Source organism: Apaloderma vittatum, unplaced genomic scaffold (genome assembly GCF_000703405.1).
Source record: "Apaloderma vittatum isolate BGI_N311 unplaced genomic scaffold, ASM70340v1 scaffold7479, whole genome shotgun sequence".
Lineage (NCBI taxonomy): Eukaryota > Metazoa > Chordata > Aves > Trogoniformes > Trogonidae > Apaloderma > Apaloderma vittatum.
Window position 1 is genome coordinate 1 of NW_009735714.1, and position 13,576 is coordinate 13,576.

A 13,576-nucleotide genomic window follows, 5' to 3' on the forward strand; every position below is an offset into this window, starting at 1 on the left:
AGGGCCGGGCCGCGGGGTCACCCTGTGCCCGGGTCTGCTTTCCTCTACAAGATCCTGAATTTATAGCGGTTACAGTGCTCTCCCTGATATGTGGTCCCGTAGCAGTATTAAACTTTTTAGGTTTCTGATACCAAATCATGCAGTGGCTAGAAGAGGTTTGGGGTTTTTTTAAACAAATTTAAGCTTAAGATGAGCTGGGTGTTCTGAGAGGATTTGACCTACTTTAGAAAACTTAAGGGTTTTTTTAAAAAGTTAGTTAGGAAACACCCCGGCTTTCACAGTTAAACAATAGTTGCAACTTTAATAGAATCATAGAATCGTAGACTGGCCTACGCTGGAAGGGACCTTAGAGATCGTCTCATCCAACCTCCCTGTCATGGGCAGGGATGCCTCTCACGGAAAAAGCATTACATTTAGGAGTTGCTTTGATGAAAATCTTCTGCGGAGAGGCTCTGAAATAAACTTCTTTACCAGTACATGCTTTCTTGCAATTTAGGGTGGTGTTTGCTTGCTAGACAAAACTGTCTTCCTGTATTCCTTAAACTGCTGAGTTCCTGTCTTAATTTTCAACTGCAGGAGGTGCTTGTCGTAAAGTCTGAAGGAAAATGTTCTGTAGTCCTTCACATCTGCCCTGTGTAAGGGTTAGATGACTACTATCTGGAAGCTTTCACATATGTAAACTTCAGCTTATGAATTACTTGTAGGTATATGCTTTACATGCAATTTCCTACCTTTTTAGTTTGAATTCTGTATGACATTTCGTTTGTTTGCTTTCTAGAAACATACTGCTTTTGCTACCTTTCCCAGTGAAAACGCAGCCACGAAGGTTTGTATTGAGTTTGTCACTGAGTGTTTTAGGAAGGCATCTTTCTGAATTGTGAGCTGTGCTTTTTAAAGCATTTTAATGTTTTACGTGTCATCTAGTACTTGGTGTGAGGAAGAAAATATGCAGAGCGATGTAAATATTAGAATTCTGTTTCAGGAAATGCTTGAAGGATTTGATAGAACAAACACTTGTGTAGAGTCATAAAAAAGGTGGGCTGAAGTGACATGTGAAAATCATCTGTTCCAACCTGCCACTTCGTGCATGGCCTTGTCTAGGGTGTGTGTGCATTTATATGTGAATCAAGCATAATTTATTTCTCTCCTGGATAGTTGCAGCTTTGCCATACAGTTCATATTTTATTTGAGTGTTCAGGCTGCAGGCTCACTACTGTGTTCAGGCAGCCTAAGTCTCTGCAGTGGTTCTAGCTGTGCAACCTTGTCTTTTCCCTTCCTGCTGGTGGGAAAGAAGTTGCTAAAAGCAGACCTGTGAACGCAGGAACGACACAGAACTACCTGTGACTGTAGTGACATGGGCTTGGCTTAAAGCACTTGGCTCTGCATCCCTTGGCTGGTTTACCAGCCAAGTTGAAAACAGTTATGCTTTGAAATAATTCTGATGTTTTTCCTCTTCCCTTTCTTTCATTTCTCCGTTAAAATTATTTGAAGGCTTTGTCAAGACTACATCAGCTGAAACTTTTAGGTCACACCTTAGTTGTTGAATTTGCAAAGGAGCAAGATAGTGTGCAGGTACTTAGCCAGCCCTCTGTCTCAGAGAAGTGTAAAAGGTACGTGCACAATAATTTAGCTTCTCTTTGAAGTCAAGGAAAGGAAATTCTGTATTCATGATACTGTTGTAGTACTGTTCAGTCAGAGGGTAAATTGTAACCATTTAGAAGCATTAACAGGCAGGTTTGGATTTATGGGTGACTGCATTCCTTCCGTTAATACTGTTTCATTCAGTATCATCATGAAATATTTCCCATCCTTATTCTATGGTTATTAATATCTTTAATCAGCAGATGGTCCTATTTGTTCTCCAAGACTCCAGTCTGCATAAGTTGACCTCTGTTGCGCAGGTTCCCGGTGTTTCAGAAAAGACTCTTCTATTTTATTTTTTTTTTTTGTTAGGATTGTAGTTTTGTTTTGGTGTTAAACAGTGTGTGTGATGCTTTCCTGATGTCTCTTTCTAAGCAAGAGTCAGGCAGAACTGACAACTACGAGCCTAACTAAGACTGTACTATTACAGCCACTGCCTTCTAAGCTGAAGCTGATTTGTATGTATCTAGTTTGAAGCATGGGCAGAGCAAGCGTAAAACTGTCCAAGTATTCAAATACTTAAAGAGTATGTAATATATAAAAGTAGTTAGATTTTCAAGGTGTCTTGGTCTGAGCTACATGAAACCAATTCTGTTCAGTAATTTTTACTTTCCACCTCTGCAATATATGACTTAGTGATAGAAGCTATCTGGTAGTGCTTCATTAAAATAAACTGTAGGGGTTTTAAGTTAATTTTTCCACTCTCTGACTATGAACAAAGCATATGGTTTAATACCTTTGATTTTATGCAGTCTTTGAACAGAAAGTAACATTAAATAATTTTAGTTATTTCCCTGTGAGTAGATTTAAGTCAGAAATATTGGAATATAGAGAGACTTAATGAAATCTGCTTAAATATTAGTTTTAGAAGACTGGCTAGCTATGTTGATTATCCACCTGTAATAATTATTAAAAATTGAAAATGACTGTAGTAGTGCCATTGATACAAGGTGTTAAAAATACTGATCAATTTTGTAACTTCTTTATGGATGAGATTAAACACGTTTCACATGCTACGTAAGGCACTTAATTTTTGCACTGTTGTAATTAATGCTAAATTTATTTTCAGTTCAGAAGAACCAGTGGAAGAAGAAGAGAAGAAAGAACCAAGCTGTGTCTATAAAATAGAGAATGGAATTGCACCTACCCATGGGTTAGTGGGTTTTTCGGGTCTTAATTATTTTTGAAATAAATGTTGTTCACTGTTTTGTTTCATAGTATGCTACTGGTCTACATGCGTAGCTGTAGCAATTGTCATAAAGCTGAAATTTTATTTCTTCGAGTTTAGAACTAGTGACTAGTACTTTGAGTCATGAAGTTGGGCACTGCGTAATAGTCTTCTAGCACTGTGCACTGCTTTCTCATGAAGATTTTGAGGACTGCATAGGTTGTCCCAGTGTTCACAGCGGAATACCGTTGACTTGTTTTTCCAGAGGTTTCTTAGTCTTTTTTCCCTCCATTTGCATTTTTGCATACATTAAGAATAAATTTCTTTTGGGGCTAATACATCCAGCAATTTGAGCATTGAGTTTATGGGGTTTGTACAGCGTGCTCTGCCTGTGCTTTTGGTTTTGGACGTGTTGGTTGTTTCCCTGTACTTTCTGCATGTGTTGCTGCTTTCCTTGTGCCCAAGCCCAGTAAATCTGTTGTGCATTAAGGCGCTGCTCCTTGTGGTGAAGACATCATGTAAGTGGCCCCAAACTGTTCTAGGAGAAATAATATTTCAGTGATACTCCAGATGTAATGAACAGTTGGACCTCTAGTAAACTTTGTTGTCAGTCATAGTGTAGCTGTGGTCCTAAGATGTCTTACTTTTTTTTTCCCTCAGCCTCACCTTTCCCATCAATTCTTGCCTCAAATATTTGTATCCACCACCTTCAAGTACAATTCTAGCAAATATAGCAAATGCCTTGGCAAGTGTGCCCAAATTTTATGTCCAGGTAAGTGAAAAACAGCAAAAGAAGAAAGCACAAAATTAAAAACATCTCATTTTCCTCCTATCATTTATGCACAGAGATAATTTTTGTCATAGTAAACACTAAGTTAATTTTCCTGTGATAGTGTTAACCAATGTTAATTTTTCACCATGTTGAGATAGTAAGATTTTATTAACCAGAAGAAACTTACTTCCTTGCCACTGAAGACTTAATTTGATTATCATCTTCCCTGAGTACTTGGAATTTCATTCTGAGAAGATGCTTTCCTTTTTTTGATTAGCCTTTTTAGGGTCTTGCCCATATTTACCATTAGTGTTGGATCTCAGGTGCAAACTTTCACATTATTCAATACCTGATATACTTGTCTTCATTAAAACTGTGCTGATTTACACCTGCCAGAAGCTTTTGGCTCAGATACCCCACAAACAAACTGTGTTCAATTATCTACTGAAAGGAAGCCTTACTTATTTTTAATCTTTTCAGGTACTTCATCTTATGAATAAAATGAATCTTCCTCCACCTTTTGGACCAATTACTGCTCGCCCTCCCGTGGTAACTTTTTTAATGTGTGTCTTAAGTACCATAGAACAGATTCACAATTTTAAATGATAGCACTATGATAGGAGAGCTAAGTTCAAGCTTCTAAAAGTTGGAGAAACCTCTGGAAGATAGTAAATACCCATTGAAATGCAGCAGTAAGACACATTTTTTAGTTAAAAAGATTTCTTTAGAAGACTATTCTTGAACAAAGAAATATACATGTATGCCAGTAGCACTTGAATATTTCAGACTGAGTATAAAAAGGAAAAGAGGGAGGATATAGCATGCTATTATAGTTACAGGAAATAAACGATAATAGGACATAAAGAATAACTCTTTGGCGTTCCGATTAGATTCACATTGTTAATGACGTTATACAACATTTTTAACTTTTACTTGCTCTGCCTCCAGGATGTTTTTTGAAAGAGGCAAGCCTGGTGGAAACCGATGGAGGCTTAGGGAGAGCTGCTTCTGACGGGAAATAGAAATACCAGCTCTGTGGTCTCAGTTCAGGTGTGGTAGAGTAGTTTGATGGGCAGTGGAAGACAGTGCTGGTGTTAATAGCAATAGCCACACTATTTGGATATAGTGAAGTTGTGCTCCACTGCGCTTTGTTTCCCTGCTCCTCGTAACAGGCAAACTCGCTGGTAAAGAAAACGATGAACTCAATCTATCAAGCAAATGAATGCGTGCTGATTTTTTGTGCCCGGTATTGGGCCAGGTTAAGCACTGAGTTTAATGGTCAGACAAAAGAACAGTAAGATGGGAAGCCAGTCCTCAAAATTCCTAGAGGCACACAGAGGAATACTGGGTTCTAAAGGGCACTGAGTATTTCTAATGGCAGGAGACACAAGTGCCCTATGGAACTGATGGTACATAAAAGTAACCGTTAAGTGTAGTAAGATTGTTGAAAGTGGGGCTGGAGATGATTTTATACATAAGGAATTACTTCTATGTGTATTTTTCAGTCTCGGTGGAAAAAACTGATTCCTTCATTGAAATCCTCAGTCTTTACAGAAATAGAAATACAACTTTGATAGATGGTAGAAGGCTCAGTGTAGAAGCTGAGATGACTTGGGAGCTTAGGTCTCCTCCCAGATATTTTGACCATATTCTTCTCAGGAAGGTCCTTAAAGCCAAGTGCAGTGGCTGCCGGTTTTTTTTTTTTTAACCCTTCATATTAAAATAATGAAAACCTTTGCTATTGCGCTTCAGAAAGTAGCAAATATTTTTCCTTGGGAAAGCTTTCATTAGTAACATAGTTTAGTGAAATAACATCTAGATCACTGTAAACCTTCTTTAAAAAAATGCTTCTTGTCATCTGCTAATTTATTGCTTTGACTTTTTATTATGTAAAGGAAAACAAGATATGGTTTTTTTTTCTTAAAAAGTTTCCCTTTTTTTAAAAAAAAAAAATTTCCTCCATAATTAGTATGAAGAGTATTTACCAGTGCCTGTGCCACCTCCCCCAATCCCACCTCTGCCTCCTGAAGAGCCTCCTTTGCCTGAAGAGGAAGAAGAGCAACTATCTAATGAAGATGAATCGGAATATGAAAGTGATAATGAAGAAGAAAAGGAAAGGTACGCATTTTGCAGTTGTTTGCGAGCTTTGGGGCTCTTTTAAAGTGGTAGGTTTAGTTTTCTAGCTTCTAGTGGCATCTGTTAATGTAACATTTTCAGTATATAGATAATCTTGCCAGATGCTTAAGGAATCTGCAGAGAGACTTAAAATCAGGAGGACAGTGCTGTTTTGAATCACACAAGTGGTATGCAAATGATTATTTGCTTACATGACCAAAAACCCAACAAAACCAATAACTCGGAGTGAAGAGAGAGCGCAGATGGAAGAAAGCAGTAATTAGTTTGGTTTCTGGATTCTTCATTTTTCACCTCTTTACAGAGTAAACTCCTCAGCCTGAATCATAAGTGCACTCTGACTTTGAAAATATTCTTTGTACATCAGCATGTGTTGCTGGGAGTAATAATGAGAATGGGAGGTTGTGTGTGCTGAGGATTCTCTTGCAGTTGTGGGACTGAATTACATCCTAGCTGGTTTGGGTTTTTTTAAGGAAGGCGGGGAAAGGTTTTCAGAGTGAGTATTTTCAAATTATAAGCTCCTTTGGTCCTTTTTAAAATTTTTGTTTCGAACAGAATGACCAAGTTGATGGAATTAGCAACTCTTCAGCCTAAAAGACCACTAAACACGAAGAGGCGTGGTGTTAGAAAAAAACAAAGAATTAAAGACTTACTGAATGTTCCTATGTGTCCTTCCCACAGGTTTGTATTATTGCTGGCATTTTTTTTTTCCATTTTTTCAGAAGATTATTCCTTTCCCTAAATTATGTTCTCTACACTCTGTTTGCTTTAGTGTTGCTGTCTTAAAACAAGCATTCTTTATGGAAACATGCTTGGATTTATGGCTCTACAGGTCCAGATTTTCATGTGACTTGAACTCAAGTCTGCTCAACAGCCATGATCTGTAAAGTGTGCATGATTCAAGCTCTGTGTTTCTCCTGCTATCATAATAAAATAAAATAGTGAAATAATAAAAGTCCCTTTTTCATAAAAAAGAATAACAATTTCGTATCACAGACATGACAGAAGCAATCTGGATTTATTGTTTGCCAAGATACCTAAAAATTTAAAATACAGAAAAGGTGATGCTGAAAGAATAAAAACTGATTTGTTTTACACTAAGTTTGGTTTTTGAAACTGCAGTACTGTGGCACAGGAGACATCAGCGCAGTATTTCTGTGTAGTGATGTTCAATTTTGAATGCATTTATACTAATAGCTTTCTTCTCCCTCCAAGTGATTTGCTATGTTTTTTGAAAATTTGCTATATTTTTATATGCCATGTAAGAGCAGCAGCAAGGCCAGTTACTTTTCATTATTTAAGTTACTGAGAGAGTTTTTCATAAGTGCCTATATGTAATTATTTTCTTTTTTTTTTTTGCTCTCACTGCCAGCCATACCTACTGTATCTGCAGTGTTCTAGTCAACTTGAGCTGTATTGGGTGAGGTTTATGAAACGTAGAATTCATGTATTTGGGATTAACAACAGCATAAAATCTCTCTGGAAGAATTTGTATCTGACCACGTGTTTATCAGTGTCTGAATCTTCAGTTAACGTTTTATTGTTTTAAACAGTAATTTGCACCCTGCACTGTCACCTTCAGATGTCTTTGAGCAGCCGCAACATGTAGGTCATAAAAAAATCGAGTTCCATATTACTAGTGACATCCCAGCCGTTCTTCAGATAAACTCGGAAAAAGAAGAAAGAAATGGTACGAGAGTTTATACTCGAAATGTATTTAATATTAAATCGATGCAGTTTCAGTGCGTAGAATGCTGCTGAAATTTAGGTTGGGGAATTCTTTTCTTCGTTTGCGTTGGAGCTTTCACTGATAGCGTACATCGGGGTTTGTGAAGAACACCGACTTGCATCTCGTCCACGTTTGCTAGTTTTCCCCTGTTAAAGCACAGAACTCTGCCTTGGTACACTAAAGGATTTTGAAGGCATCTTTCTCTCCTAGTGTGATCCATGGGGTTTATGGTGAATTGCACTCTTCTAAAATGTTTTAAGGTGTTCTTAGCAAATCTGTTAGAAACGCCTGATCGGTATTATACAGTGCAATCGAGTATATCTTGGGCTAATTTCAGATTTTCCTTTCCCAGCTCTTAGAGAGCAGCAGGCGAGTGATTGCCAACTCCTTCTCTGTGATGTGCTGATTTTCTGCTGTAGAAATGCTGATTGAAAATAGCAGTGCAGGGTGATGGTTTCTTAGAGGGTTATGGTCAGTCTGTGTTTCTTGATACTTGACGTAATATGCAGTTTCTTTGAATGAAAATTAGATAAACATGGTTGAAAAGCAAGACTGGTTTTGCCTTAACTGGCATGTGCTGGTTCAGCTGATTTATAGCCCCATGTAGAGCCAGGTGGGTTTGTCAACCACACGTTTCTTTGAAAGTAATTTGAGCACATCCTTAAAGTCTACTATATTAAAATATTACTCAAAGGAGTATACTTATTTTTGCTGCTGTTCATACTCTTGAGAATAAACATACAAACCACCTTATGTGTTGTAATTTCAGACCTTTATGCAGCCACGGAAGAAATCAATAATACAGGCTTTGGAAGGATTTTCCCAGCTCCTGTCTCGAATGATAAAATGGAAACGGAAGAGGAGGAGGATGAAATACCATCAGAATTTATTTCTAGAAGGGATCTAGAAAAAAACAGGCTTTCTAGAGAAGGTATAACTGTTGAGAATAAATTACTTGCTAAATTATCTTTGATTTGTTGCAACCAATAGTTGAAATATTTCCTTTAATGTTCATGTTTTAAATTTAATTATTTTATACTGAGCAAAAATACAGAGTAAGTAAATGAGCTAAAACATTGTCTATTTTTCTGTCTTCAAGAAATGGAAAAATATTCTGTTTTCAAAAATTACGAGCCAGGAGATCCAAATTGCAGGATATATGTGAAGAATTTAGCTAAACAAGTTCAAGAAAAGGTAGGTAAACAAGCTAATTAAATAGTTATCAAAAGGGCTTTTTATCAGATTTCCTTTAATTCCTGTGCTTTAATTTCAGGATCTCAAGTTCATTTTTGGAAGATACGTTGACTTCCAGTCAGAAGTGGAACGAAATATGTAAGCTAATTTGGTTCTTGGTTAAAATTAAGCCTTTTATGTTAACTTCCATAACACTGGTGAAAACTCTGGTTTCAAAACTAGTCATCTTTACTTTTTTCTTTATGCTTCTGCTTGAAGAAAAAAAATGTTTCATCTGAAGATTTTCTTTTATCACAAGTACAGAAATAGAACTCTTCTTCTGAGCACTGTCTTATGACCCTACTATTTTTGCCTCTTATTTTTATTCCCATATTTATTGCTTATTGGCAGAGTGACACAGAATGAAGGTGAGTGTCACAGATGTAGATCATAGCGTCTGATGATTTTGCATATGTCACATTTACTACAGTTGCACAGCAGTTTGCCATCCAGCAGTCTGATGTCTCCACTAAATGGATCCCCTGGGCAAAATGCTGTCCAGTGACGTAATTCCTGCTTGGGGGCTCTGCTGCCGTTTCTGTTACTTCTCCAGCTTGAAGCAATGAGAATTGTGTTTGCGCCATGAAATACGAAAGTGTGGTTAAACACGAGAGTTTTCCCAACTCTGAATTTTGCTTCTAGGTTTGATATACGTTTGATGAAAGAAGGCCGAATGAAGGGACAGGCTTTCGTTGGACTTCCTAATGAAAAAGCAGCTGCTAAAGCTTTAAAAGAAGCAAATGGATATGTCTTATTTGAAAAACCCATGGTGGTTGTATCCTTTTTGTTGAAGCATTTGCATTATATTGTTTGGAATCTGTCCGTCAATCTCCAGTTTTGCTGTCATAGTGTCCTACTTACTAGAAATCTGTGGAAAGAGGAAATACCTTTAAGAAAACCAGGCAGCATAGCATGGGGTACTATTGTTAATTTTATGGTAACTGAAAAATAAATAGAGGCACCCCTTCTGAAACAGGAAAGTAAATGTGCTGTGTAACAACATTGGGATTTCTATACTTTTTGATTGCAGTGCCCTGTTTTCTGTGTAGAAGTCCTTTCTTATTTTTCACTTTAAGTCTTTCATAGTTTATTTTCTCCTCATTGTCCTGTTCTTCACTCCAGCCTCTGCTCATTGTAGTTTTTTAACTCCCAAGTACATGCTGAGACTTCAGAGTTACAGAATTAACGTTCTGGGATGGAGGGTCGTAAATATCAAGCATTTATCCTGCTGTAGCTATTCTGTTTGCACCTGACCCATTCCTGGTTAGTCCTCCTTATTTACTTAGTATTGTAAACTCTTGGACAGGTGCTTTTAACATTTTTTGTACTCAGTTAGGTCCTAATCTTGGACTAATAAACACTATTATAATATTTCATACTGTAGTAGAATGGATTCGCAGATGAAGGCCACTTTTGAAACTATTTTTTGCTGGAGAAGAAAATGCTTCCTTTAGATTCTTTATTGCCTTCTCTTTATCATTGACATTTCCAGTCCTTAACAGAATCTCAGCAATTTGCTCGTTCAGCTAGACCAAAACAGGATGTCAGTGAAGGGAAAAGAAAAAAGTAGAACAATGCACAAGGTATGGATTCTCTTCCTGAAAAATAAAAATAAAGAAATGGGCTGGGTTTTCTGTTTTGTTGTATGGGGGTTTTTTTAAATTTCATTTTCTTTTTAATGGCTTATTTAGGAATAGTGACAGTGGAGGGGAAATGTTCCATACATTTACTTATTTTTTTCTTAAATATGCACTTTCATCAGAAGACCAGGATGCAAAGTGGGTAGTTAGTGGAAGTTTAAAATATTGCTTCTTTCTCTGTTTAGAAGCTCAGAGACTGCCTTTACACTAATCCTGCTATCCTAGGGAAGTTGCCAATTTCTCTAATCTTTAATCTGAGGAGCTAAGGAGAATGATTCTATAGAATTGGACGACTTACCTTTTAGTAATCAGTATTTCTCCTTCCCTTCCACTTCCCCAAGTGTAAAGTGATCCTGAAGAACTGTTTGTAGCAATAAACTCACTTTTGCTGGCTCCGTAAAGGACCTTTGGCTTTGCAAGCTTTGACAAATGAGATTTTAGTGCTGTTACCGCATGCTTGAAACTTGTCTGATTCGGGAAATGATGTTGGGGCAGGAAGTGCTGCTTAATGTTGCATTGATCAAGGCTTTTTTTTGTGGAATGTATGATTTCCTGATTTTTAGCATTATTGTCTAAGCTTGATGGAGAAGTAACTTTTAGCAGAAGGTAATCACTTCATTTTCTGTGATGTAGCTTTACTTCTCTACTCATTGCTATGCTTTATATGGGAGTAATTCAAGCAAAATCAGCTCTAATATATTAAACTGAGGGATTTCGTGGCCTAAAAACATTTGAGTAGTGAACTGTCTCGAATTAGCACGTGAAGTAACTGGCACAAGAATTCAAAGCACTTATTTAGCATTCTGCACCCTCTGATGGATCAGCTGGCTCACGTTTAAAGGATGTTTAACTTAATTACAGATTACAGTTGGACATCCCTGGTTATGCCTCCCCCTAAGACCAAATGAATTCGAAGCATAGGCTGAATGCTTCTGAAACATTCTATTTGATGTTGTAGTTTTTGATCTGGATGTTTTGATCATTGTCACTTTCGGGGAAAAAAAAAACAACCAAACAAAACCCCCTGAAGTTTGAAATAAAGGATGTGAACAGCTCTTCTTGATTTTTAAAAATCGGTTGAAGACCCTGCAGTATCGTTATTGTGAGGATAGTATTTCTATTTACAGCAGTTACTTCAATTCTAAGTTACTTGTTCTGTCAGTTGTCCAAGGATTTTACTTTTTTTTTCATCAGATTATATGTGAATTTATTTCCATTATTTCTGAGATGCTATTTGGTTTTACCAGTTCCTATTGTGAGTTACTGGCTTGTGGTTTGCAAAATCTGTATTCTGTTTTTATCAAAGATTGCTTTTTTTACAGGCATTCTTCTGTATTGGTCATTGAAAAGAGACAAATGAGCCTTGGCTTAAAGTATTCTGTTAGGAACAAGGCTTTATAGGAATGTTTCAATCTTGTTTCTTACTCCTTCCTTGTTAGGGAAAAAAACCTCATTTTATTTTTTCCAGTGTTTAATAAGAAAGTTACTGAGGTTTCTTTAAATGCAACAAAGAAGCTTGGAAGTATTGTAACTATTAGAAAACATTATAAATGAAGTCTGAATACTCTGTTCTTTTAGGAATTCCATGTTTTTCCAGCTAATTTCTCTACATTAAATCTAATCCATCCTGACTTCACTAAACATACTAAATAATATTTGGATTACCAAAAGAAAATAATGAGGTGTTTATCTGGTTATTAATCATGTCGATGGTCAACTTGGAAGCTTTTTTTTGGAAGAATAAGCAAACCACATACTTGTGCAAAACTTATTTGTGCACCTGAAAGTCTCACATGAGCGACCGTGGTGTCATTGGTTTGACGTGTCACGAGCAGAGCTTCTTCCTTACCACGAGCGTTTCTGTGTAGAGATCACAGGACACACCGTAGACAGCTTTCTAGGGATCTGTGAGATTTAAAAATATTTTGCTTCCCAACTAATGATAAAACTGAACCCTATTTTTGCATGACTCTTTTCCTACTGGAATAGCCTGACGGGTGCTGATTTTGTGATGCAAAACTCCATGATAGGAATCCGGGTCTGTACACAAGAAGAGTGCTGGAATCTCACTCGAAACTCAAATAAATGTATGAAGAAGTTCATGCAAATGTTTGAGAGACTCCAGAATTGATCTGTATCCTGTGTCTCAGTGCTGGTTTTCTGATGGTTTTTTGTTGTTTTTTTTAAGAACAAAGTTAAACTTTTGATTATTTTTAAACAGGAAGAAGCTGTGTTAAATTCATGGATGTTATTGCAAATATTTTTTCTCTACAAAGGTTTTCTCCCTTGTAGAGAAAATAATGCATCTGGTTTATAAAAATACCTTTTAACTCCTTGCTAGCTGAAAGATCTTTTCCATGATAGACTGACAAAAATTTCACTTAGTATTTGGAGTGGCTGTATTTTTTTTGTAGCTAAAATACAGCGTTCTGGGAGAAAGATTATGTAGAAGAAACTGATGTTGAGAGGCCTCCAGCTTCTTCCTAGGGAAGAAATTACTCGAAAACCTGCATTGAATGGAAACATCGTTGGGTTTTGGACCTGAAGGAAAAACCGAGTCTCTAAAATGGCAAGGATTGAAGGAGAATTAAAGAGACAGAAGAATCTGCTGGTGTCCTAGTAGTACTAGTTACCAGAAATGTATTTACTTTTGAATAAGGAGCTTAGTGTTGGTGGGCTCGTGACACTTCAGCAAATCTCATAAAGGGTCAAAACTGTATTTTTCTCAGAGGCATATTTGCTCTTGATAGATAGCATAAAGTTATGTGTGTGCAATACTGAGAACCAAGTAAAATTAAACCACATTCTGCTGTTCTTCTTTAGAAACATTCCTGCGTAAATACTGCAGTAATACTGTCATGCAGAGTGTATCCTTTCTTGTTGTATCCTTTTTTTGTGGAATGTTTCCTGTAGCACTCAACTACATCTTAGGTTTTCATAGAGAGGAGGCTTGGGGAGGAGATGACACGTTTTAGAGCTTGAACTAATCTTGTAATTTTGAAAGCAAGGGGCACTTTTTCAGGGGAAAAACAAAAAGATTTTTCTATGTTGCGTGAATAGACACAATGAAAATTCCTGGTCTTAAAAGGTGGCGTCCACCACCCTTGTCAAACACAGGTCACATAACTTCCTAATTTGTGGTCCAGTTCCACACGTTGTGTGAGCTGGAAGTGTTCCCCTGGTGTGCATGCAGCTGTAGTGAGCTCACACGTAGTAATAATAACGCGTTGGTTAAAATATGTTGCAGAGCAAGCTGTAAT

General features: G+C 37.1%; 1 protein-coding gene across 1 annotated transcript; it reads left to right on the forward strand.

Moving 5' to 3' along the window:
- Positions 1 to 778: 778 nt before the first annotated feature.
- RNPC3 (RNA-binding region (RNP1, RRM) containing 3) lies at positions 779 to 13,261 on the forward strand (the record flags this gene model as incomplete). Its single annotated transcript, XM_009876679.1, has 14 exons — positions 779 to 826; positions 1,492 to 1,610; positions 2,711 to 2,794; positions 3,470 to 3,581; positions 4,062 to 4,130; positions 5,551 to 5,699; positions 6,270 to 6,395; positions 7,268 to 7,404; positions 8,213 to 8,374; positions 8,543 to 8,637; positions 8,717 to 8,775; positions 9,319 to 9,451; positions 10,187 to 10,259; positions 13,140 to 13,261. Coding segments are annotated over 13 exons (1,353 nt in total), but the record flags the coding sequence as incomplete, so codon positions are not given.
- Between the last annotated feature and the right edge of the window lie 315 nt (positions 13,262 to 13,576).